Here is a 25,275-nt window from a genome sequence, read left to right on the forward strand (position 1 = left end):
GGAATGGACCCTGAGATTCCTGAGTGTTATCATTCATAGCCTGGTCCACATAGAGAATGGTAACCTATTACTGCATTTGGTGCCAGAGGTCAGTGGGGTGTATCTAAAGGTTTCAGCCCTGCTGATAAGCCATGTGGTGTCTGTATTATGTTATACGATGGAATTTTTTTTCAGTTTTTTTTTCTTCAACACAATGTTAAAAGAACATTAACTTTGCAAATTCAAGAACTCAAAAGCTAGAAAATGTGGATTTCTCTCTAACAGTTACTGTATAGAAGACTTGCATTTCTCTAATTGATTTTCATTCTAGCAAATACATTTCAGGTTTGTTTTCATTTAATATAGACCAGACACCCAATACATAACCACACAGACATTTGTTTCTCCCAAAATTAGCATTATGACTTTATTTGTTGCTTTGTTACAATCTGTAAATCCAATAGTCAAAATATAAACTAGGCATAATGTTAAAGCATTTTACAAGCAAAATACTTTACTGTTTTCTTTCCAAATTGCATAGGATAGGATACGTGTACTGGTTAAATGATATACTGTACATAAACAAAACCATAATTCATAAAACTGTACTGAATAGATAAATCAATAAATCTTGGGAGTCACTGCTTTTAAATGGACATAACCATAAAAGAAAAACCATACACCTGGAGCAATAAATATGGCTGCCTTTCTATGAACACACTGTTTCATGAAGGCAACAAGCCATTGAACTTCTCTTCTCATGTTGTTGTAGACCTTTCTAATTCAAAGAAATTAAACAATAAAACAAGCCAGAATGGGTCTATATATACCTGATTATTTTTTTCCTATTTGACAAAAGGCCAGAATATAGATGGATTTTGATAGCTATTTCTGAAATCATTTATAGTAACATCTGTTTTTCATATTTTCAGTATCCTGGAGCCATCAAGCTTAGAGCTTCATCCACATTAATAATCTTTGCATTTGTCATTACTCTGTTTAAATGTGTAAACCTAGATTTGTTCCATTGTCTAGCACCAGACAATGTAGAAATAGATGCTTTGCCATAGTAACCACATCTCTGTTCCTGCAACTGTGTACTTCTGGCTTTAAAGTCTTACAAAACTAAAATATAGTTGATCTAGGTTGTAATAAAAGAGAATATTAAATACCTTTGGTAAAAATAGATATATTTAACAAGATTAGAAAAAGCAAATAGTTATATTGTCAAAAGGAGAGTATAAAATGTACACGATAAAAAATACAAACAAAAGAAGTCATAGGCCATAGTAATTAGAGTAAAGCCACTGTTCTTTTCAGTGTTTGCCTCCTTAGCTCATGCTTATTGTCCAGTCAGCTTTTCTAACAGGCAGGCGCTTTAATAGTGGGTGTGGAAAAATCCAGTCTTTCCTACCAGTATCAGACAAATTAAGTTTAATTCAGAACAAGGCAGTTTGTTTTAAAGCAAGTTTGTAAGACCTAGAACTCTGATTTAGAGCACGTGGGAGTGGTTGAGTACAGAAGGACAGATTCCAGATGTTGTCAATCACAGGCCAGGTGTACTGGAGCTGTAGAAGTAAGGCAGCCAGCAGAGTCAAGTCTTTGTGGTGTGAACACTGCAATTTTTTACACTAAATTCTTAAATCCGTGTAATGTCAAGCCAACTGGACATGATGATATATACGTCTAGTAATCCCTTACTGATGCCTTTCTCCCATCCTTTGACTGGGCCTCCAAGCAACAGAGCTTTTACACAACATATAATCCCAGTTTGGTTTCTTCTCTCTTTAGAACTCACTGTAAATCCTGAAGATGGAAGATCCCCAAAGCAAACAACTGAGATTAGGGAAGGAGATAATGCACAAGCCCCATAACAGAATCAGCCATTAATTGAACGTACTTTGAAAGAAAGAAGCACACTTAGCCAAATTTATCCTTCAGTATTCCCTTTGCACACACAGGCACACTCCTCATGGTGTTCCAGGGGTACATCTGTCAATGATTTATGCAATCCCTTTACACCGCTCCTGGGCTTCAGCTGAAGAACCTGAAAGAAGACAATTGGAGCCAGGCTTTTAAGTAAATCATTAAACATCTTTTTCATTATCTACGGTACACTGGAAGTAGTAAACTGGAAGACAGGGAAACTACTAAAGGAAACTCAATCAACTCCACAACTGAGTTTCTTCATTTATTCTGCTCGTTAATATATATTACATTTTTTTTGGCCTTACCTCAAGCCTTCCACAAACTTGATTAAGACATTAAGATATGCTAGACAGACATTTACTTTGGTCAAAGCAAACCTTACTGCAGTGGGATTTGGGTGTGTTTTTTTTCTTTTGTTTGAAGGACTACTTATATAGTTGACTCAATAATTAATTATTATTAGATGGTACTGGTAAAATAATATTGATTTTAGTGATAGATATTCAGTGATGTGCAGTTTATTAAAAAAAAAGGTTTTTTCCACTCACAGCTGTGGAACTTTTTATAGGAAGTTAAAAATATCTAATAGGTTTTAAAAATGATAAATTATTATAAGCCTTATACAGTATACTTTAGATAAATATACAACAGTATACCTTTTAATCTTAGATGGTCCTGTGATATTTATGAACTTGCATATTATGTCAAGTGGTTTTTTTCTATAGAAAGCTATAATTTCTTGATAAGTTACAACAACTGGGTTCTCATGTTATTATAACCTGTAAATTAACTCATGCCACTGTGTTACATATGCCCCTTCCTTTCCTTTTAGAAAATTATCACTAATCAAATCTGTTTCTTTACAATTGGATCATACAGTACCATTAAGGTAATATATATTAAGATTATATATAAAATTAAAAAAAAAAACTAGTGAGTCACTGAATCCATATACCTGTAAGTTTAGAATATAGGTAGAGATATTAAACTGATATATTTTGGTCTACAATTACAGACACTGAAAAAATCTTACATGACCTAGAGGTTGTTTATTGTCTTTTACATTCTAAAAAGAATGTTAGATGGTCTCTTCGGGCTTGGCATATTAACAACAAAACTATAAAATGCTAACTTTCAAACTGGCCCAGTTGCTTGTTAAGCTGAGCATGAACAAACAGCAGTTTCAATTCACTTTTGTTTTTAAAAATAGAACATCTCATTTTGCCCAACTTAGATAAATTCTTCAAATGTAGAGCTCTTCAGTCCACAGTAACTTCACAGGGTAAATGCCCTTCTTGTCTACAAAAATAACCTCTATTCAAAAAATAACATTTGGAATAATTTACAACAGTGTGTGGGGGTTTTTTTTTTTGTTTTTTTTTTCCCCACAGAGGTCCCCAAAAGAATGGAGTGAGAGCACAGGTGCAGATTTTTTTTTTTAACTCTTAGTAAAAGAGAGCTTCCTCCAAATGTGTCACTGTACAGTGACATTAGCTTTATCCTATGAACTACATTCTGGTCAGCATTCACATTCACAATAAAGATTGTTTCTTGAATAGATTTTCTCTGGTCTCAAATATAAAAACACAAAATGAGATACGTACCTCATGGTATTTTTTGGTGACTTTGGTTGGGACGCATTGGCACTCATTGCAAGTATGGTGACAGCAGGCACAGTTTCCACCGCAACGTTTAACCAATAGACATAGTGGCCAGAAAATGGTGTCAGTTCGCTTCAGCTCCTCCCTCAATGACACTGAGAAGTTGCGAGGAGTACAGCTGTAGAGTCGCACCTCCTCCTTTAGAAGGTTCAGATCCACCACTGAAGAGCAAACATATCTTTCTGTGACTTGTCTTTCAAATGCCATCAATAAACAAACACACTTGAATGCTCTTGTAGCTTCCCTAAGGAGTGCAAATCCAAGGCCTCCAGAGCTGCTGCAGACCAGATCCTCAATGGTATTTAAGGGTCTAAACGCCCATTGACTTCCATGGCAGTTCATTTCAGTGGGAGTGAGATGCTAAAATACTTTTAGGGTTCTGGGCCTGAGAGCTTTGCCATTGTAGAACTTACGCAAAGTGCACTTCAGCTCCTAGGCTGCAATAATGGCCTTACTTAGGCCACATTCCCAGGATTCTCCCTCTCCTCAACCCCAATGTAATTTCCCTTCAAACCCTGTATTGACACAGAATTTAACTGCTATATTAAACTGCAATACACAAAAGCTGTCTGTGGATTTTTATTCTACTTCATTATTAAGGACTCCACTGCAATTAAGGAATCTTGCAAACATCTTTATTTAATTTTTTTTTTTTTTTAGTTTGTAAAACTTGTTCAAAGTGTGCAAATGTTGTCTTCACTATATTTTCAATGCATGCTTTCAACAAGGAAGATTCAATTGAAAGGAAAAACAAAACCTATTTTTCTGGCTAAAGGAAAGTCTGTACTATGGCCTAATCATGGAACTTCTGGAAAGCTATTCTTACATCAGTGAATGTCCTATATAGAGTGTGTGTGTGTGTGTGTGTATTTACTATACACACACACACACACACACACACAGGGGAGGGAGGGACTTTATAAAATAAAAAAAATAATTATCAGAAGAGTCTTAAGATTTTTCTTTTGTCCCCTCCTTGTCCCTTTTATAATCAGTCTGTCTGTATCAACCTCTGTTGCCTCTCTCCATGCCATTTGCACTTTATTTATTTTTTATTGCTTTTCTCACTACCCACCCTCTGTCAAAGTAGAACTCAGTAATATTACTCTGTTGAATTAAACTTTTAAATCTGTTATATTTAAGTTCGTTCAAAACTTGGTAAAACAAAGTTAAGTCATCTCCACCATACATGGAACTTCACTATATCAGTTTCCTTATAAACAGATTCCACCGTAGCATATGAAAATTTTAACATGTTGAGGGCTGAACAGCTCATGGAAATGCCAAAAATAGGGCAGTATACTTCTTGTTCCCCTAATTCTATGGACACGAATTAATGGGCCCTGAAAGGGGAAAATGCCATGCTTGAAAAAAAACTAGGGTTGGTTTTGTGGAACACTGAACACATTTTATTAGTGCAGGCTTTGATGAAAAGCACTGTAATTTGGCTTCTGGTAGAAAAGGAGGTTATAATGATCTGTGATATTTGGACTGATTTCCCCCCCCCCCCCCCCCAAGGAATAGATGCAATGTGTAATGGTATCTGCAATTTTTTCACTGGTGGGTTAGCAGCATTACATTTTCCTCTTTGTATATACCTGTGCCAGGATGGCTTTTGGAAATACTGAAATAAAAATCTCAGACAAACTAGCCCTGACATTAAAAAATAACCCTTTTCCAGAGGACCTGGGTTGGGGAAAAACAACCTGAAATCATCCCATTTATACTACAAATAAATTCATATTAACATTTGGTAAAAACAAAGAAATCCTTTGGATAAATTTCTAGTGGTTCAGAGAGGGAGAAAATAATCTTGGAAGAGATTACTTCAATTCCAATTAAAAATGTAACAATTGAAAATGAACAAAACAGAAGAAAGAATGTATGTATTATTAATCAGTGGTTACCTGCTGCTTTTGTTAAACACTGATCTGCATGTATTCTTAGTGGAAGATGGTCTCTGGTTTCAAATGACTAAACATAATTTCCCCACCACTATCCTCATGGCCATATTATGTTTTCTGGACATGGTCAGCTATTTTGCTATATGCCAAGGTGAGATAACTTAACACTTTGTTTTTCTTTTAAAATATGTGAATAACATGTACTACAGTGCAACTATAAACTGGTTGGGCCAACTGAGGGATAACTTTATAAAGTGTATGAGAAAGTAACCCTTGGTCCACTTTAAAAGAGTCATTTCAGTTCTAAGATGTCCTATTGGGAATTTTCTATGTTCAAAACCAGCACGTTAAATGTAAAATAAAGCTGCTATCATTACTACAATAGTGTCTACAATGGAGTAGTCACTACCATCACATGAAGAAAGACACAGATCCTGCCATAACAATCCTGCAATCTGAAGGTTAAAATACAGTTATGGGATTTTGTACTCATTGTGACTATTATGAGAAGGCAAACAAATTATGTTTGTAATAATAATAAAATAAAGTGTAATATTGTTTGCCATGGCATGGCAATACAGGTGCAGACAAACGGAGTATACTTGCCTTTTCTGGCCATTGGCCTGGATGTGCCAAGCAGGACAAAGAGATTTTTGTTTTTAACCTAGCTGCAGGCAGGCTTACTTAGATGACTTTCAGAACAAAGTAGGGTTTTTTTTTTTATCACTAGCCTCTCATCCCAGAGCTGGCACCCAAGAAAGCTGTGTTGTCCCATAAAAATAATCACCAGGTAGGACAATGTTTTTCCCTTGGCATGACTGCCACTGTCATAGAGGGATGGTTCTGACTAACAGTATCTCTAACTTTAGTGAATGAGAACTAATTACTCAGCCAGAGAGGGAATCAAAAACAGGAAAAGTAAGGTTTAAAGAGGAAGGTGGGAAGGCTGGCACTGGATAACCTCTCCTCAGCAATAGCAACCCTTGTTTTGCTAAGGGAGAAATGCTTTATGCACTCAGTACTCAAATCCTGCAGGGGCCAATGTGCTTGGTGTATAGTATCATGTGACCTATGAGCATAGCTTGTCCAAGGAGATGTATTCCCCCGCCCCAGGAAGTGGTTATTGCTCTAGTGGAATTGTCTAGAGCAGTGGTTCTCAAACTATTGTACTGGTGACTCTTTTCACATAGCAAGCCTGAGTGTGACTCCCTCCCCTTATAAATTAAAAACACTTGGTTATATATTTAACACCATTATAAACGCTGGAGGCAAAGTGAGGTTTGGGGTGGAGGCTGACAGCTCACACACCCCCATGTAAGAACCTCGAGATCCCCTGAAGGGTCCTGACCCCCAGTTTGAGAATCCCTGGTCTAGAGTTCAGGAGAGTAAAGGAAGCAATAAGGAATAGGCTAGATGAATACTGGATCTTGGGTCTGGGTATCAGATGCAGAACTTGGGTGTCTGGTGGCTAATGCTGGAGGCAAACAAGTCATGGATGAAATCTGTATGTTGCCTCCAATCCATGAGACTTCCACTTTGAAGAGGGATCTCAAAGATCCTATGAATAACAGATGGATCTCGGTTCTGTTGAGAGTAGTCAGCATGGATGTTCAGATGGCTCAGGATATAGAAGGTTTTCAGAAACCCAAGTGTTTTTCAGCAAGGATTGCCTCTTGATTCCTACCCTTGATGGTTTAAATAAGCCTTGGGAGTGGTGATATCTGACCTAATAAGGATGTGTTGTAGGCTGTGGCCTTCCCAGTGGAAGGAGAACTAGTCAGATCTCCCATAAATACAAGATACTGATGCTGAGTCTTCGCTCTAAATTTGATCATTTTCTCTGAAAAGAGCTGAGAATACTGTAGTCTCACTTCCTCCATAACAAATATGACAAAGGGAATTTAGTAAAACATGAAAGGGATGTCAGGGGTGGTATGGTTCATTTTAGAAATAACTAAGTATAAAATTCCAAATGGAATATCTGTAGTCAACCCCTAGCATTGATCAAAGGTGGTGATTTGCTGGCTTCTTTCAATATGAAGACAATCCAATGGCTCAGTTGCATGAGGAAACTGATAATTTCTAAGATTCATGCCTGGCCATTTGCATGCCCAATACAAAGCTCTTCCATTCAAACTGGCACCTGTGTCACAGAACAAAGATCATGATAGTTGCCACTTTCAGAAATCAAGTCTCTGTGTGTGAAAGCTCCAATGAAACACTGGATTAATTGGGCAGAGTAATTTCAGGAAACATCCAGAGCAGTCACCAAATCTCTATAGCTATTTCTGACTTTCAGCCTGAATATAAACAGGGTCAAATGTTCCCTTATCCTCTGAAGTATCTGAGCCACCTGAGGACTGCAGGGCAGTGTATGGACTTCCTGGCACATTTCTTTGGCTTGCCTTTCTTCTCCACCCTGAAGATACTCTAAGATGGGGACCTCAACCAGATACGTCACATGCTTCTCTTAGCAAGGCCAGAAGCAAGCCAGGTGGAAGGATATGGGGAGGCTACCTGCAGGGAGTTCAAAAAGGATATAGCTTGGCACAAAAAAATCTCATCCTCCTCACTGACACTTCCTGCCTGAGCAACAGCAAAGTTACATACCTATTCGCCTATGACTGTTACTGACATGTCATGGGGTATGGAGGAGGGGGGCGGGTAGTGGGGATTGTTCAAAATGGAAATTAATGAATTATCATTTTAGAAATAATTTGGATATGGATTTGAACAAAACCCTAGATCCAAATACCCCAATTCTGGAAGGGTTCTGAATGTGAACCCAGACCCAACATTTTCAATTCAGTATATTTTACTGTGCTTTATTGTAACAACAGAAATTCTGAGGTGTTGAAAAGCTTCATGTTCAGCTTCATGTCTAACAAAGTACCTAAGGGGTATAGCTTTTATATCACAGCATGCACCCTTGCCCTATCTTTCTTCTTATTAAAAGGTCTGTGGCAAATTTGTCCAGTGCTTATGTAATCATTTCTTTGAACTGTGTGAATGAAGTTCTTATTTTTTCAGAGTGTATCTGTCTGTCCAAAATGTATTTTAACATACTGTGGGCACAAAACTAGATGACAGAATGTATATATTCCCTTAAAATGTTTACTTAACTATAATAAAAGGTTATATGAATTTCCCAAGTGAACTAAGTTACAATACCTGTTATAATGTGAAAATTTAAACACACTTTCAACTTGACTTTCACTCATTTATCATGGTTGACATAACAGTCAAAAGTTCTTTTTTAGCACTAGCTCAGAAAAAATGCAGGGTTTTTTTATTTTATTTTTTTGCAGAACCAAGATATTACTGAGGAACGAAAGAAAGAAGTGATGCGGGTTGGTCTAAAATAAAATTGTATTTCAAAATAATGTATCTTCGTTAGTTTGTATCATTTAAATATACTAAGTTCACATCAATCTGAAATTAATTGCTTTTTATAATTGAGGCTATAACTTTCTAACAAATCTCCAGAGATGTGTACTCAAAAAGAATCCCTCTTTCCCAAAGCATTTTACCAGCTAAATCCTGGTCTAAATAAAGCCGGGGAGGGGGGCAGATTTTCTCCTGCAGGAAAGTGGTTATGGCTTCTAGGCTCCACATCACCTAGCGATGCTCCCAGTGGCATAGGGGATTTAATGGCCCCTAAAACAGTAAAAGATTGGCATAACACACCTGCCCCCGGCTCTTCTTGTCCTTTGCCAGGAGTGCAAGGAGCAGAGACACATGGTCTCAGTACAGATATATGAACAGGAGGTTCCCACACACCAGGAGAATTATCTGCTTCTTGTACCATGCATGTAGCATAAAGGAGCTGTAATTAGGCTGCAGAATGTGGCCCATTGATTACTCATTGATTTTTGTGAGAGTAAGACTGGACTACTTTTTTTCACTGCAATGCACTTTTTACTTTTTAATACGTATAATATTAAAAAGGAACTTAGTTTTTATATATGAAAATATTTTGGAATACAGAACCAAATTTTGCTTTTTGGAATAACTCCTTTGACCTGACAGAGGTATTCCTGATTTACATGGATATAACTGAGATCATAGTTTGGTCCTAAATTCTGGACATAAATATGGCATTTAATTAAAATGAATAAAACAAAAAGAAAACTGGCCTAATTATAGAATTTGAAGGGTACAATGTAGTTTTAATTAACTGATTAACATTTTAGGACAGATAATTTTCTATAGTACTTCTTAAAATAGGTTTTTAATGCAATAGAGCATGTTATTAAAAACAATAATAATAAAAATAAAAACAAGGAAAATGTTCACATTCTCTAACTATTCAAAGCACCTAACAGTTAATACTGTGTCATCTTAATGGGACACATTTTCTGCCCCAGGCTATAACATTACACACTCAGTAATGCAGTCTGAGGGTGGTCCTTTTAAGATGAATGTGGCAATACCCTGATATGTTTATTCAAAGGAAAATCTATTTCATTGTCTAATTAGAAGTCTTTAGAAGATTTACTCTGATAGTTTCTTGGGAAGATCACTGTCTCGTAGAGAGTTGCTTTTGTCTATATAGATGTTATCCAACACCTGCATTTCTGTTTATGTAAGGTTCCACAAATATACATTGCTTTTCTCTCACTTATTATATGCTTAAAATGGTAATGCAGTTGACAAATGGTGAAACTCTTTAACTAGGAAAGTGCTAAATGAATATTTGAAAGATGTGCTTCATAGCTGAAAGCTTTTAAAGACAAACTGCCTCCTATCCAAGTTTTGATTTACCTATGCATAGCTGTAGCAATAAAAGCATGGCTAGACTGGTAGATTTTTAGCTCTGATCCAGGGATCAGCTGTCAAAAAACTAAATCTGAGTTATGAAAAGGATTCACCTTCTCTCCTTCCCTGCTGACTGAATAATCTACTTTACATTTGCCAACATAGGCGCTACTAACTGATATTTCATTTACACTTGAATATTTTCATTTTCATGTTATGTGATAGGGAGGGAAGAGAGTGTTGTCTGCATGCTGTTCATCAACATGCAATCTATAAATATGAAATAGTGGCAGTATCTCCAGGAGATTTGGTGGAAAATGCACAAATTTCCAGTGTAAGCAGAAGGAAATGTCTTTCCTTGATTTACTCTATGTAAGGTAAAATCCTTAATAGAGGGTATATACTTTACACCTTCAATTAAGCAATTGCCTACCTCACCAAGTGGTGGCCAGAGACACCACTGTTTCATGGGATAGTGTGGAAGAGGGCATTAACACAACTTGCTCTGAGGCCATAAAGATTGCTACATTCACATTCTGGGACAATCCAGACTACACCAACTGAAAGAAGGTCAGGGATGGGCTGCACGTCAGAGAGGTACAATTCCTTCCTGAATACCCCAATGCAAAGTTTGAGAGCACTACATTATACTGTAAGTGGTAAAGAATATAGGCCAATTTGTGATTGGCCCTTGTGTGCTGTATGCTGAGAGATTCTCCTTTTTTTGCACACAACGGCCAATCAGAATCCTTGCATTTGGAGGCAATGAGAAGTCAAGTGCCCACAGCACCAGTCAGTAGAACATGCCAGGTGCAACCTTTCACCCCTACTTTGGTCTCTCTTCTGTGTATACATTCTATTGCCTCCATAGATTCGATAAATACATTAGATCGATAGATTAGAGAGAGACTGCATCGCCATCTGAGGATACAGTATTTTCTATAGTTACAACGTCATAGAGTACTACACATAGATTGCACATGAGCAGTATTATACAAGTGCATGCTAGCGTTTACCATTTGAATGGGCAAGAAATCATTTTATGGCCTCCCTCCAGGCTTGACATACCCAGTTCAGGAAACACAACTCTATAGCCTTTATTTGTCAGCCAGAGGAGTAAAGCTCTGTTCCATGGCCTGAACAGATATCTACTGAGTCCACCTTACAACAAACATTCATTATTGTTACTGGAAGGCTGCTGGGATTCTTTACACCTGGCCACATCATCGTTTTCCTGAGAGTAAATTTCCTAAGGTGCCGTACTCATTTTGCTCTAATGAGAACATTCTCATCTCCACTTGGAACTCTCACCCCCTGCCTATGCCTCTTCTCAGTTAGCCTGTCAGCTTAGCTACATCCAGAGAAACCCCTTTCTGGTGCTAGGGCCCTTTTTGTTCCCAGTTGCTGTAATCTTTTTGGTAAGAAAGAAAAAAATGTCATGATGTAAAAGAGTTAATGGCTGATCAGATGTGGGGCAGGGAAGACACACTGCAACTATGATCAAACTCCCCAGCGCACAAGCTGGCTGATACAAGGGAGGAGTGCAGGACCTGGGGCTGTATTAGGTAAGAAGCTCCATCAAAGTCCATCTATTGCTCTGAAGAAGGGGGACTTCACTTTGAGTTCTATATTTTGGAAATTTCAACATAATATTATTATTTTAAATAGGATCTGGAGTGGCTATTCTCTCCCAGGGCTGAGCCTGGCACAAATGCCTCCCAAATTCCCTGTGCTATGAATAGAGCCCTACCAAATTCAAGGTCCATTTTGGTCAATTTCACAGTCATAGAATTTTAAAAATCGTAAATTTCATGATTTCAGATGTTTAAATCTGAAATTTCACGGTGTTATAATTGTAGGGGTCCTGACCCAAAAAGGAGTTGTGGGGGGGAGGGGAGAGGGAGGAGGGCCAAGGTTATTATATGGGGGTTGTGGTACTGCCACCAGGACCCCAGTTTGAGAAACACTGATCTCCTCCATGAAATCTGTACAGTATAGGGTAAAAGCACACAATGGGGGGAGACCAGATTTCAAGGTACATGATGCTTTTTCTCTGGCTGTGAATTTGGTAGGGCCTTAGCTATGAAACATGGAGCAGTGCTCTGGCATTGGCTGCTTTTTGCTAAATTTCTCCATATTTTTGAGGAGACATTTTTAGTTATTGCCCTTTGTCCAAATCATAAACATGTTGGAGTATCTATACTCCGCAAAGAATATAGAAAGTTAAAAGCTGGGTGAAGAATATGCAAAATGACTGTTCCTTTGCCAAGATAAACATCTATGCAGAGCCATAAAATACAGAAGAGAGGGTTACCTCTTGATTTTCTCTCACGAATATATGCCTTTCCAAGGATTTGCCATGTTGGTCTGTACAGATCTTCCAAGTCCAGTTGCCACCTGTCTGGTTCCAGATACCGGATAAGTTCTTCTACAGTACTAAATCCAGCAACAGCATTGTTTAGTAAATCTAATGGTAAAGCTGATGGGGGTAACATAGATGGGCTGGCAGCTTCTGTATGGTGCTGCAATAAAACAAAGAACAGTATCAGTTAGATATGTAAGGGAATTGCTTAGGTCAAACATTGTACTTTATAAAGCTGGATAAACTTGTCAGTGGAAATTATAAAAGTAACTAGCTGTTTAACCAATTTACGGACTAAGACTAATGATAATCCAGGGAGCACCTAAACATTCCCCCCATTTAAAGTGCTAATTTGACTACACATTTTTTCTTCTTACTTTCTTGGTTTTAAAGAATGACATGCTACTATACCTCTTTCCTGGAGAAATTCACTAAATGATGGATGATATGTCAGAAATAATTAGAGCAAATGGTGCGCTAAACCTCTGATGGAAAAATATAGCTCCATTACAAGCAATTACTCCCTCCTGAAATCTTAGGAAACTCACATTTCTCATGCTGCTTTTAGCACAAGGATTAACTGGCCTTTTGTGGGGTTTGGTGTTGTATAGTCAAATATGAAACTATTCTAGCGTAACAATAGTAGAAAATCCTGTTGCTGCCTATTGATGAAAAAGGGACTGTATGTTCAGTGAAGTTTCAAGCATAGTGATGCTGTCAACCAAATAATTCAGAAGGATAATAGTAGCATTGTGTGTTATCTTCGTAGATTAACTGTGCTATATAACAGGTAGGTATTATTTAATCTGAAATGGCCTCTCAACACTGCACACTAAACAGAACTTCTTTAAAATGTTGAAAACAGCCCCGAAAAAGCCACAACACACACCATCAGAATTTGCTGCTATTGTAGCAAAGTTTCATTCCACTAACTGTAAGTGAGCCAACACCTGTAAACTCTCCAGGAGTATGGGCAGTAGATTAAGTGTGTGTCTGAGGGCTGACGTGAGGGTGCGGGGGAAAGGCAATGAGTGGAAGTAGTCAACATGCCTTTCCTAATATTTGCTTTCAAGAAATACCACGAGAATGGCTGTCCTTGCTTTATTTCTACCATATGCATGGTCCTTGGTTGTTTTTTTTTTAATCTAGGAATCATGCAAGCATAGAAATATGTACAGAAGTACCCAGTCTGTTAGTATTGGTAACTTCTGTAGGGATCTGTATCCTGTCATTCTAGCATTATTTCCAGCAGAGAGGCATCCAGCTGCCCATTGTTGGTGGGTAATTTAAAGTAACACAGATCCCAGAAAAGTAAGTGTTTATTTCCCACATTACAAATAGCATGATGATCTGTCCATTGGGTTATGATAATAAATCAATATATTCTGGACAGTAATTTAAAACTTATACTGCACAATGCGTGGTGCTGCAAATTTCAAAACAGTGCTGCAATGCTATCCAGACTATAAAGAAAAATAAATATTGTAAGATTTTTCTTCCTGTTTTCCTCCAGAAAGAGTATTTATACATAAATATATGTTAATATTCATGTTTTCTGTTTTGAAAGTGTGGGGTTTTCTTTTGCTCAATAATAAGTAAATATCAGGAAGATTAAACTAGCAATCATTCTGAAGAAAACTCATTTCCTATCACTAATTTCCAACAAACTTTTTCTGACTTTTTTTTACAGCATGCTCACATTTTTGATGCACATACAAGGCTTGATACACCAGTGTGTTACTCTAATTTTATCTTGATATAACCCCAATGAAATCATATAGTTGTTTCAGTGTAAAACTAGAGTAAGGAAGTAGTGAATCAGACCCATATTGCTTCATTGCAAAATGGATAAAGTAGTTTAAACACAAAAATTGTCATCACTGTCCACTAGTCTCACTTTAGAAAAACAAAATAAAACATCATGAAAATATAGCAAAATTTCACACAATTGAAGATTCACATCTCAATGAACGGTAGTTACAAATTTATAACATCATTTATCAAAAACAATTACGTTTAATAAAATTGCATAAATCAGTGTAAAAACATGTATTTAGTACCTAATTTATTGAGTATATAATTGCAATGTTGTCTTTAAAGATGTGAATACTGTAATTGATATTTACCACATAACAACTTCCTACTAAGTCTTAATTACATGCATAGTTAAGTATTTTATGACAATTAAAATGTTATTCTTTGTTAAAACTGCTAATAGTTGTTTATTTTTCATTTAAGCATTTTAGGCGGAATGTCAAGAGTAGCAATAAATAGTAGTATCTTTCTTTTGTCTATTCCCATCATTCGTAACACGTTATTAGGAGTGGCAGCTTTATCTAGCTTGCAAACGACAAGAATTCACTAGCATTTCAAAGGTTTTTTAAAATTATTTAATCTGTAGAAGTGTCATGACTTCTGAACACTGAGAAAAGTTTGTATTCTAGGAGGGGGTACTTTCCTTGTTAGGAGAGAAATGAATTGACAAAAGATACTGTATCCTAACTTATTTACAAGTATATACATTCTTTACAGGGATGTCAGATGGCAAAAGGCAAAGTGTAGATGAGTGGTTTTCAATCTGTGGTCTGCGGACCCCTAAGGGTCTGCAGACTATATCCATGATTTCCAAAGGGATCTGCACCTTCATTCAAAAATTTTTAGGGGTCCACAAATGAAAGAAGGTTGAAAACCACTAGTGTAGATGATAATTCTCAGAGGTAGCACAGGAGTTGTAACCTCAAGCAAACAACTCTATATTCAAGTTCTCAACCAGACAGTTTCTCTCTTTCTGCTGTAGCAATGGGACAACAATGTAAGAGTATCAAAACCTGTCCATTTGTTAGTTAAATGTGCTTGGACTATCACTCAAATTCACAATACAGTCAGCTGATCAGGTCTATATAAAAACCATCTATGGGTACGGCCAGCTATATCGCTATTGATGTTTTGCAACATAAAATGAAAACTATTTGAATTCAGCAACCGTCCCTCAAACATAAGAGCTCAACATCTGCCATTAACAGATTCTCCACTTTGATAGCACTTATTGCTCTATCTAAAGTGTGATTCTGTTCCATAGTTTGTTTCAAAACATTGTGAAATTCCATATTTGTGTTTAATTGATAACTGCACACCTAGTTACTCCCAAAAAAACTGGCTCAGCTTTATGATGTAACAACTCCTAAAGGTTAATTAAGCCCATCAGTGTCATTAAATTTTTTTAATAAAATTGAAACAAATTAATCCCTGTTGAAAATCCATAGGGCTAGACTCTCACCTGTGCTGAGTAAATCTTGGTGTGTTCTGGCTCCTTTGGTCCTGCTGCAGCTCTGTCACAACTTAAAGCTGTTGTCAGCAGCTTTAAGTTGCACCATTGGTTTAAGATCCTCAACAGCCCTGATGACTGTGTGCAAAAAAAAGTTGTCTTCTACAGTGGGTTAGCTAATGTACAACAGTTATCTCACTGTGAAATCCAAGTGGATACAAGGCACTCTAGTTTTTACCACAGGGTAGCAAGGTCAGCTCTCTATCCTCTGGCCTTGATTGACCATCACAGTGCCTTATCTTCACTGATACCTAACATGCATTAGCAATCTATCTTTTTTGATAATGAAGACTTTGCCTGAACAGAGCAAGACTCCAACACGTCTTTTCTCCACTCACTTCTTTGCGGAGAAGGTAGCGGTCAGGCACTGACTGCAGCAAAAGCAAGCTCTCCTCCAACAGGGGAACTCCATAGTGGGCATTTGCAGTTGGGATATGGGCAAAGGGGCCGTAACGCAGCTTATGAATGGGGCCCATTGTATCCAGTGGGCTTACACCAGGGAGAAATATGGCCCAGTCTTTCTAGTGAAGTTGAGGCACTCCGGAATATGGACTAAATACTTAAAACTTTTCTTTCATAGCACCACATAATTGATTAATAGGAATGTTTGGGGCTTCCCCCTCCCCCAAGGATGAGTGATTCACATCAAAACAGCAAAATAATAAAATATCTTGACAAATGATGTATTTTAGCGTGTTCTTCCCCTCCCCCCACATTAAAAACAAACTTAAAACTTTTTCAATTTTTGTTTTTATACCCAGGGAACCATTTTCATTTATTTTAATATGATGAAACATGTTTAAATACTAGATAGAAACAAACAATTTTGTCTTTACTGTGTTATTAAATATGAATCAGAGCGAAAACCAAAAACCATAGTAAAATACACTAGACCAGCAGCTGCCCTGTAGTAAAAGCCAAGAATGACAATTAGTGTTGGATCCAATGGAATTTCCAGTTAGGCTATTTATACTGCATTTTCCTGCGTAGATTTGAACCTATTGAAATGAATATCTTACAGATGTGCCCGAAGGAACTCTCAATCTTTATAAAAAGTGGGAGGGGGCAAAAATTTGGTGGGGGAGGAGGGAAGGTTGTGAGGATGAGATGCGACAGGAACCAAAGGACTAAACTGTAACTTTACAATCAACCTCACTTAGGGGTTGACTTATAGCTGCACTTCCTCAGGAACAGCTCAGAGAATGAACTTTGACTTAGAAAGTTAGAATTACTCCCCTGGTACCTCTTTGCTCAGGGACTGTAAGTAATTTCATCCCTTTTCATACAGCAGCTTCCTCCCCACCATACTCCCCTCCCCCATTCTTCCCAAGTGCTTGACTAGCTAGTCTGGCTGGAAAGGGGGCAGGGTGTAGCCACGCCTCCTCTCACCCTCTACCCACTCACTTGATGGGTGAATATCAGTCAAGTGGTCTTTGCTGTCCCCGAGGTCAGAGTCCCAATCTGAGCAAAGCTGCCAGGAGAGCAAAGGGGACCTTATTCCTCGACACGAGTCAGAAATAGTTGCAACAATCCAGCCCAAAGTGAGCATTCTGATGTTAGGCGAGGAAGGACAGTACAGTGGTAGGGATGCTACCCTGGGACGCAAGAGTTTTCTGAACACTTCCCTGTTCTGCCACAGACTTCCTGTGAGACCTTGGGCATGTCACTTTGCTACATTTTCCATCTGTAAAAATGGGGATAAATAGCTCTTCCCTATGTCACAGGGGTGTGATAAGGCTCAATACACTACTGATGGGGAGGTACTTAGATGCTATAGTAACACAGACCATAGAAGTACCTTAGATAGATAGGTGCACAGTTATGCAGGTTATTTTTCTAAACCCTTCCCTTTCTTCTTCATCCCTCAGCCCTACCTTCCCCCACACTTTTATCTCAGTAGCTGTGGCTGTGCGAAAAGAAAAGAAAAAACCCAAACACATATTCACATGACATCAGTCAGCTGGTACTACAATTCAGAATGGCCCAGAAATCAAGGAAATTCTAGGTATCAAAAATATAACAGGATTATCTCAGTAACTATGTTAAGATGAGTCATAAGACACACATCATTCCATTTCTTCTTTTTTGTCTCACAGGAAGATGTGTGGTAGCTTGATGGCGCAGAAGTAAGGGAGGCAATGCCATACCATGCAATACCACTCTCCGGTCCCCAGCTCTGAAGGCAGCCCTGTTGCCAACAGCGGTGCAGATGTAAGGGTGGCATGAGCATCAGTATGCTTCTATGAGTAGTCTTTAAGGTGCCACAAGTACTCCTGTTTTTTTTGCGGATACAGATTAACACGGCTGCTACTCTGAAACCTACAGTAATTTACTATCACTTTATTTGGGGGGTGGGGACGGTCATCACAGCCTGAAACATTTTCAAATAGGGGCCTACAAAAAAAAGTTTGAGAACCCCTGAGCTAGACCTTTCATGCTGTGTATATTTAGTAAACACAGTTATCTGGGTCCCAAGTATGATTTTCTCATATTGTATTTGTTATGCAAAAAACAAAAGGCACAACACAACCTGGAACGATAGGATATCAAACATGTCTCTGGACATGAAACTGCCCTGGGCGCCCATCCCTGGTTCATCAGACTGGGAGTGGGATCTGGATATAAATGCTTTCAATCAGTTCTAGGGGATGATGTCCCTATAGGCATCTCCAAGAGGTAGCATTTACAACGGTTCCCCCAAGCTCACTGTGGATAGTTTTTAAAAAGACTGTCAAACAGAGCATTGGCTGACTGTGCCCCAGTCCTAGGCAGAAAAAACACTGAACATTATCATCTATTATTGATGTGGGTTCTCAGATATTATGGAGCGGGGCTATATATTACCTAAATAGATAGATGCCATTGCTTGAAGGGCAGGGTTTGAAGTCAGCAGATTTGGCCTCAGCCATGATCAGCATAGTGGGCCCTCAATCCTGTTAGGATCCTCTTAGAGGTACTATAATATACATTAATAACAACTACATCAGGAGATATTGAGTGACACTGCTGATTTCACAGCAAAGGGTCCTGTGGCACCTTATAGACTAACAGACATATTGGAGCATGAGCTTTCGTGGGTGAATACCCACTTCGTTGGATTGCTGATTTCCTGATCTTTGCCTACAATGTAGATAATTACTTAAGCAGAAGTTGGGGCTGTGCTCCCTTATATATTTTTACATAGGTGGCACAAAGACCTGAGAATCGGGCATGCCCAGCCCCATGGACACTGCTGTCTGAGGAATTGCAAACTTATGTGCTGAGGACATGTATATATAGTGGGGCTCCATGCAGGCAATTTTAAAAGAACAACAGTTATTTAATTTGGATTTCTCTAAGACCACAAATGTCAGAAATAATCCACTGCAACATGCCCAAAATGCAACAGAAACAGAACTAATGTCCATGCTGTCCAATGTCATGTTGGAGACTTTGAAATCAATTCACTGCATTGGTGGCATATGTGCCTGGACTGCAGTGGTTGTAAGTTTCTATACATAGAAAGGAGAATATAGAATGATAAATGTTTAGGAACCTATATCTATGATGCATTTGTATGACAACATTGGAATTATGGAAGTGTTCAGTGCTAGGAAGATAAACAATAAGATAAATGTCACCAAAGCAGTATTCAGTATCTCATGAAGAATTTATTGAAATTGCACTGTCACCTACTGTCAGCCATATGTTGTTTATTCTACAAAATACAGCATCAGGAGAACTGGTGGCATCCATGTGAAATAACTTTGATTATTTATTTATTGATTCTTTCATTCCTTCTATTAACTCATAAGAGCAGTAGTAAACAGCTCTGTTAAACAGCCATGCTTCCAGAGAGCCTGGGGATTGCTGGGACCTGGAAGCAGAGCAGATGCACAGGGCCTCTATGAAGGTAGCTTATCTCCTTTGGCTTCCCTGGGCTCCACAGGACTTGTGGTCTAAATGTGTGCCTCACCTTACTGGTGGGGAGATGGTTCCTGGAGCTTTGCTTTCTTTTAGCCCCTGAACATAGGTTTTTACTGTGGATGGGGCCACACATGCTTGTACTGGGATCAACCCATGGTGATGAATGCAGTCTAAGGACCTAAAGCAGACAAGAAGTAATGAAGAGCAAATGAGATCCCTAGTGACTAAAGGCCCAATTCAGCCAAACACACAAGCATGTGGTTAATTTAAAGCACATGCTTAAGTGCTTTGGTGAACTGTGATGGATTTAAGCATGTGCCTCCATGCTTTGCTGAACCAGGACTAAAACTATACAAGTTATTGCTATGAATCCATTTTGCCGTATGAAGGCAAACAAAACTGGCTTCAAAAGGAAGCCCTTTAACTCATTTCTTTCCCAACTTTAAATCGGTATTTTGGGGTTTGTTTGTTTCTATTTAAATTACTATAGCTACACTGAATATTTTATTAATTTAATATCTGTCCTTTAGTTCCTATCAAATAGAATTTCTTTTTGGAACATTAATAATGGAATTATTACTGTTTTCATAAATGATGTAGTTGCTTATCTTTTAGCAAGCATAATCTCATCGTTTACAAGTCTTTTCCTTGTTAATGTAACTTTTAAAATATTTCATTTACAATGAGCTTTTCCCACCCCACGCACACATACACCCTCCAAGAGAAAGAAAGTTTACCTTTCAAGTCCTACCAACAGCTGCAAAATATTTTGGCCTCTGAACTTCAAAAAGATTTATGCCTCAGATTTCTTAAGCCAAACTCATATGGTACATTTAAAACTGATAAGAAGCCTTTTCACCTTGTGCAGAAGAGTGAGGAATGAAGATTAGGTTTTATTGTTGTACACTAAGGAAAAATAGAGTTAATCTAGTGGAAAACAAACTTTTTAGTATTGTAGCTCCATATCAACGCAAAGGTGTAGCTAATCTTATTCAGGCCACATCAAACTTTTATCTGCACTTTAAAGAGCTTAGGAAGAAGATGAGGCATGCAGACAAAAATGTCTGCCAGTAACAACTGAGAGTAGGCTCTGCAAAGGCACAACTATGCCCTGGAACAATTTATTGAAATACTGTTTCTCGCACCTTATCAAACCTTTCCTCAGAAAGAACTGCCAAAAATGTATGTTGTTTGGATTACTGAATACGACGTTTAAAAAAAAAACAACTATGGAGGAAAAGGAAAATCATAAATGCTTATTCTGATCTTAAAATTCAGGGTGCTGTACATTTAAGGAAAATATACATTACTAACTGCAAGTGTGAAATCATTTTGGGAGTATCCTAATGAAATAAATCTTGAATGTAAATCAAAATGTGTATAATTCTTGTGTAAAAGATCTAGCACATACAAAAAAGTATGGTTTTTTTCTTACTGTTTGTCCCCTCAGAGTCTGTTTGGTTACATAACTGCATTTATTTCTTAGACACACAGTGTGGTCTAGTACATTAACACACAGCTGGGAATCAGAAACTCGTAGGATTAATTTTGGTTTTGCCAGGGACTCACTAGGACGGTTGAGTTCTGATATAAGCAGGTCCAAACCAAATCCCCTATGCGATAATTAAGGAAATATTATTGTCCAAATTTTACAGGTGATAACATTGTCCACATTTTACAGGTGATAACACTGACTCACGGACAAGGTAAATGCATTTCCCCAGTCTACACATACAATCTACTTGCTTATCCAGGCCTCAATTTAACCCACTGTGTAGCAGTGGGCAAGTAACTTATTGTGTGACTTAGTTTTCCCATCTGAAAAATGGGAACACTATTTACTTAATCTACCTCACAAAGGAATTGTGAAGAATAACTATTGTGGATTGTAAGCTTTTGGCAGCAGTGACTTTTTTGTGTTATGTGTTTGCATAATGTTTAGCATATGATGGTCTCTGATACGGTCCCCAAGGTGCTAACACAACACAAATAATAAATGTTTGTACAGTGCTTTTGGAAATGTGAAGTTCTGTGGTGTATACTTGGCTATTATATAGCTGACAGAGCTGATTAAGTTATTCACTGTGAATAAATTACCTGATTAATTTAGCCCTTATTTCTGTTTACATACCCTTCCAAAAGGTATTCTGATTACCAGTATGGTATTTGTTATTTGTAAGTATTTGCTCAATAATCTGGGTGAACCACTTTTACAAGACTTTATTTACAGACTCTTCAGCTTAGAGTATTCGTTATTCCTAAAATGACTAATCATATGCAAGCCAGGTGGTATCGTTTCTGCTTCCTGAATGGATGACTAAAGTTTTTGAAAACAGAATACTGAGTAATGTCTATTCTGAGTAGATGCATGAAGCCCCTGGTTTGCATGCAAAAACAGAATTCAAAGAAGAACAATTATTTCTTAAACATGAGAATTAACAGATATAAACAGGAATGAGCAGATAATTGAAGAAACTGTGTGGTTTTTTAATTGTTTTTTGCAGTATTTATCAAACTTTACTGGTCAGGTCCCCCCGCCCCTTCTTTATATAGTATATTAACATAGTTATATAATGTTTTGTCCATGAAATGATATTTTTGAAATGCCACATTTTGATAGGTATTCTATGGTACGTTTGTCGTCCCTTTTTATAAAAGAAATCTTATTAGGAATTATATTTTAAAAATTTGCCACAATAAAAGACAGTTTGAGAGAGTTTCTCTGCTCTTCTGCTCAGAAAGGTATCCCAATATGTACTTTTTATAGCTCAGAACAAAATTCAAACTTAAATTTAAAAGTTTCCTGGCTCCAAAGCTTTATAGAAACTCTGAGCATACTACGTAATAATATGCAAATCCAAACAATGTCAAAATGGCCAAGCTTCTTTCATTAAATCTTTGGTCTAAATAGAGCACTCTGTATGTGAATTGTATCAAACAGTTTGAGCAAAGAGCAAAGCCTCTTGTTCTGTACACTGAGAAACAAAACAACCATCATGGCTAACTGAATCTCATCCAGTTAAGGAGAAGGCCTTGCAACACCACAAACTGATTATATATTGATATTTTAAACTGATATCATCCATATAGAAACTATCAGAACCTGTGATCAGATAAGTAAAAATGTAGGCCGCAATCCTGCAAGCAGATACATGCCAGAAGACATTTGTGCTCATCAGGAGCCCAAATGAATCCCATCTTGTGGCACATGAGTGCAAAGGTCCACTTGCCCAGATCCAGTCTCAGGATTGGGACCACAATTTCTAACTGTTTCATTTATACATTAAAATTTGCACCAGGATGCACTTCCAACCAATTACATTTCCTTATGCTCTACAGTAGAACATTATTTTTTCTGCTTTATTTGCTGAGCACCAATCTGACAGCTAGTAAGGAATAAACAGCCCAACATACTAATATGTCTTCATAAAAGGAATATAACTGTGCCCAGTAACAGAAACTTGGTGCACAATTCTATGACAGGGAATGTGGTCAGCCATAATTAAAGGATGTGTTCTTAGCGGCATATTTTTAAATTACTCATTTAAGTCAAAATATGTGAAGTTCTATGAAAGCTAAACTAAATGGAGCATCTGTAAATGTTTGGAATCTCAGCGGGAGATTATTTTTCTTAGTTTTTGTACAGTAGCCTGACTGTGAGCTGGCTATTTTGCAATGCAAAGAAAGGATCATCAGTGTGTAACGTCCGATAGGAAGGATACGGTATGCCCCCACAAATGGATTACAAAGCTATTCGTCACAGCATTCTAGAAGACACTGAGGGCCAGATCCTCAAAGGTATTTAGGCACCTAGCTCTTATTGATTTCTATGGGAGTTAGTCCCCTAAATACATCTGAGGATCTGGACCTGAGCATTCAATAGAATTTTGTGGACAATTTCTTCATGAGATCTGTTCTGTTTACTTAGTAGAACAATGGGTTAATTTTCAGATCTGTGTAAAGTTCTTTTTCCCACACTGAATTTCAAGTGAAAACGTTCACCATTTCCTTTATATTGAAAAGTTTGGAAGTCCTGAAATTTGCAGTTTATGTGAGCAGCCATGTTCACTCAAAAATAAACCCAACTTCACTAATCACTGTGAATTGCCTTTAAAATATTGTGCATCTTAGTGGAATTTCTGAAAATATGTGCCCATTTTCTTGTTTTCAATTAAATCAAAAAAATAAAATAAAAATCAGAAATTACCAATAGTTTTGTGCTTTTATCCAAGTCTTTTATACACTGTTAATTTCCCATTACCCATTTCCATGTACCTGTACATGACAGCCTTTTGCTTTTGCTGGCACTCTTTATTATCTTTTAAGATTCCTCTGGGAATTAGAAACTGATAACGGCTGTCAAAAATCTTGATTTTCCTGGTATATTCCACAAGATTCATTAACCTATAAGTATTTGGAACTACTGTCTATTGCCAACTGTACTTGAGGATCTTAACAACATTGAAAAATTCTTCTACAATATAAGCAATTTTAATTTGATTTAGAATCCCTTAATTTAAATTTGTTAAACTATACTTCATTCCAGGTTTGTGTGGAGATAATGTGTGTTCATAGCACAGTACAAACACCAATGAAAAACATGGGCTTTGTCATGTAACAAATCCACAAGGTTAACAAATGCACATTGTGGTAGAACAGAGGGATCGAGTTCCAGAGCCAAAGATCCTGCATGTAGAATAGCATGCCAGCAAACAACTACCTTCCATTTTACCTGAAGGAGAGGGATTTAGCTAGAGCATCTCTACTAATCACAGCTATGGCAATATCACACGGGGAGTGAGGTAATTTCTAAGTTCTTGGTAGTCCATAGATCCGATGATGACAAATCTGAGCAAATCATCTATTGTTGGTCTCATGGTGTGCACTCTGATGGCTGTACAAGCCAATTCTAGAGATGCACATTTGGCTGCAGATGGTGCATGGGAAGTTCGCAGTCAGTGGGTTGTGCGCTGCTGGTGCTCTGTGACGTCGTTCGCGTGCCTCTTGTAGACGCCGGCAGCGGTCTTCCTCAAAGGCGATGCAGGCATTTCTGACTGTTGCACGTCACTGTGTTCTGTCGCTGGCGGTGTCCTCAAGGTCCCTGGGTTTGATACTGCTATACTGCAGATTGACTTTGATGGTGTCCTTGTAACGTTTTCGTTGACGACCTATATGCCGGATGCCCTGGGAGAGCTCACCATACAGAAGCTGGCGGGGGATTCTGTTGGCATCCATGCGGCTGACATGACCGGTCCAACGTAGCTGTGACTTTATGATCATCATTTTGATGCTTGTCATCTGGGCTCTCTCGAGGACCTCAAGATTGGGCACTTTGTCTTGCCAGCGGATCTTCATGATGTTGCGGAGGATTTCTAAGTTAGCTAGGTCCCAAACACATTAGGGAGTTTTAAATGTTAAGATACTTAGGGTATTTTAGATTAACATGAATAA

At 37.9% G+C, this 25,275-nt stretch overlaps 1 protein-coding gene across 2 annotated transcripts in view; it reads right to left on the reverse strand.

The window, feature by feature from the left end:
* The window catches only part of PDGFC (platelet derived growth factor C), a 251,718-nt gene that overhangs the window by 18,629 nt on the left and 207,814 nt on the right, over positions 1-25,275 (reverse strand). The window contains exons 4-6 of one of the 2 annotated variants that reach the window (XM_039542360.1): positions 12,546-12,753; positions 3,513-3,730; positions 1,880-2,026 (exon numbers count right to left, since the gene is read on the reverse strand). In XM_039542360.1, coding sequence (XP_039398294.1) covers positions 1,910-2,026; positions 3,513-3,730; positions 12,546-12,753 — 543 coding nt within the window. In that variant the 3' untranslated portion in view covers positions 1,880-1,909. Of the gene's footprint in view, positions 1-388; positions 2,027-3,512; positions 3,731-12,545; positions 12,754-25,275 lie in introns of those variants that run through there. The other variant, XM_039542359.1, reaches the window with a different exon arrangement.

The sequence above is a fragment of the Mauremys reevesii genome, linkage group 5 (genome assembly GCF_016161935.1).
Source record: "Mauremys reevesii isolate NIE-2019 linkage group 5, ASM1616193v1, whole genome shotgun sequence".
Classification (NCBI taxonomy): domain Eukaryota; kingdom Metazoa; phylum Chordata; order Testudines; family Geoemydidae; genus Mauremys; species Mauremys reevesii.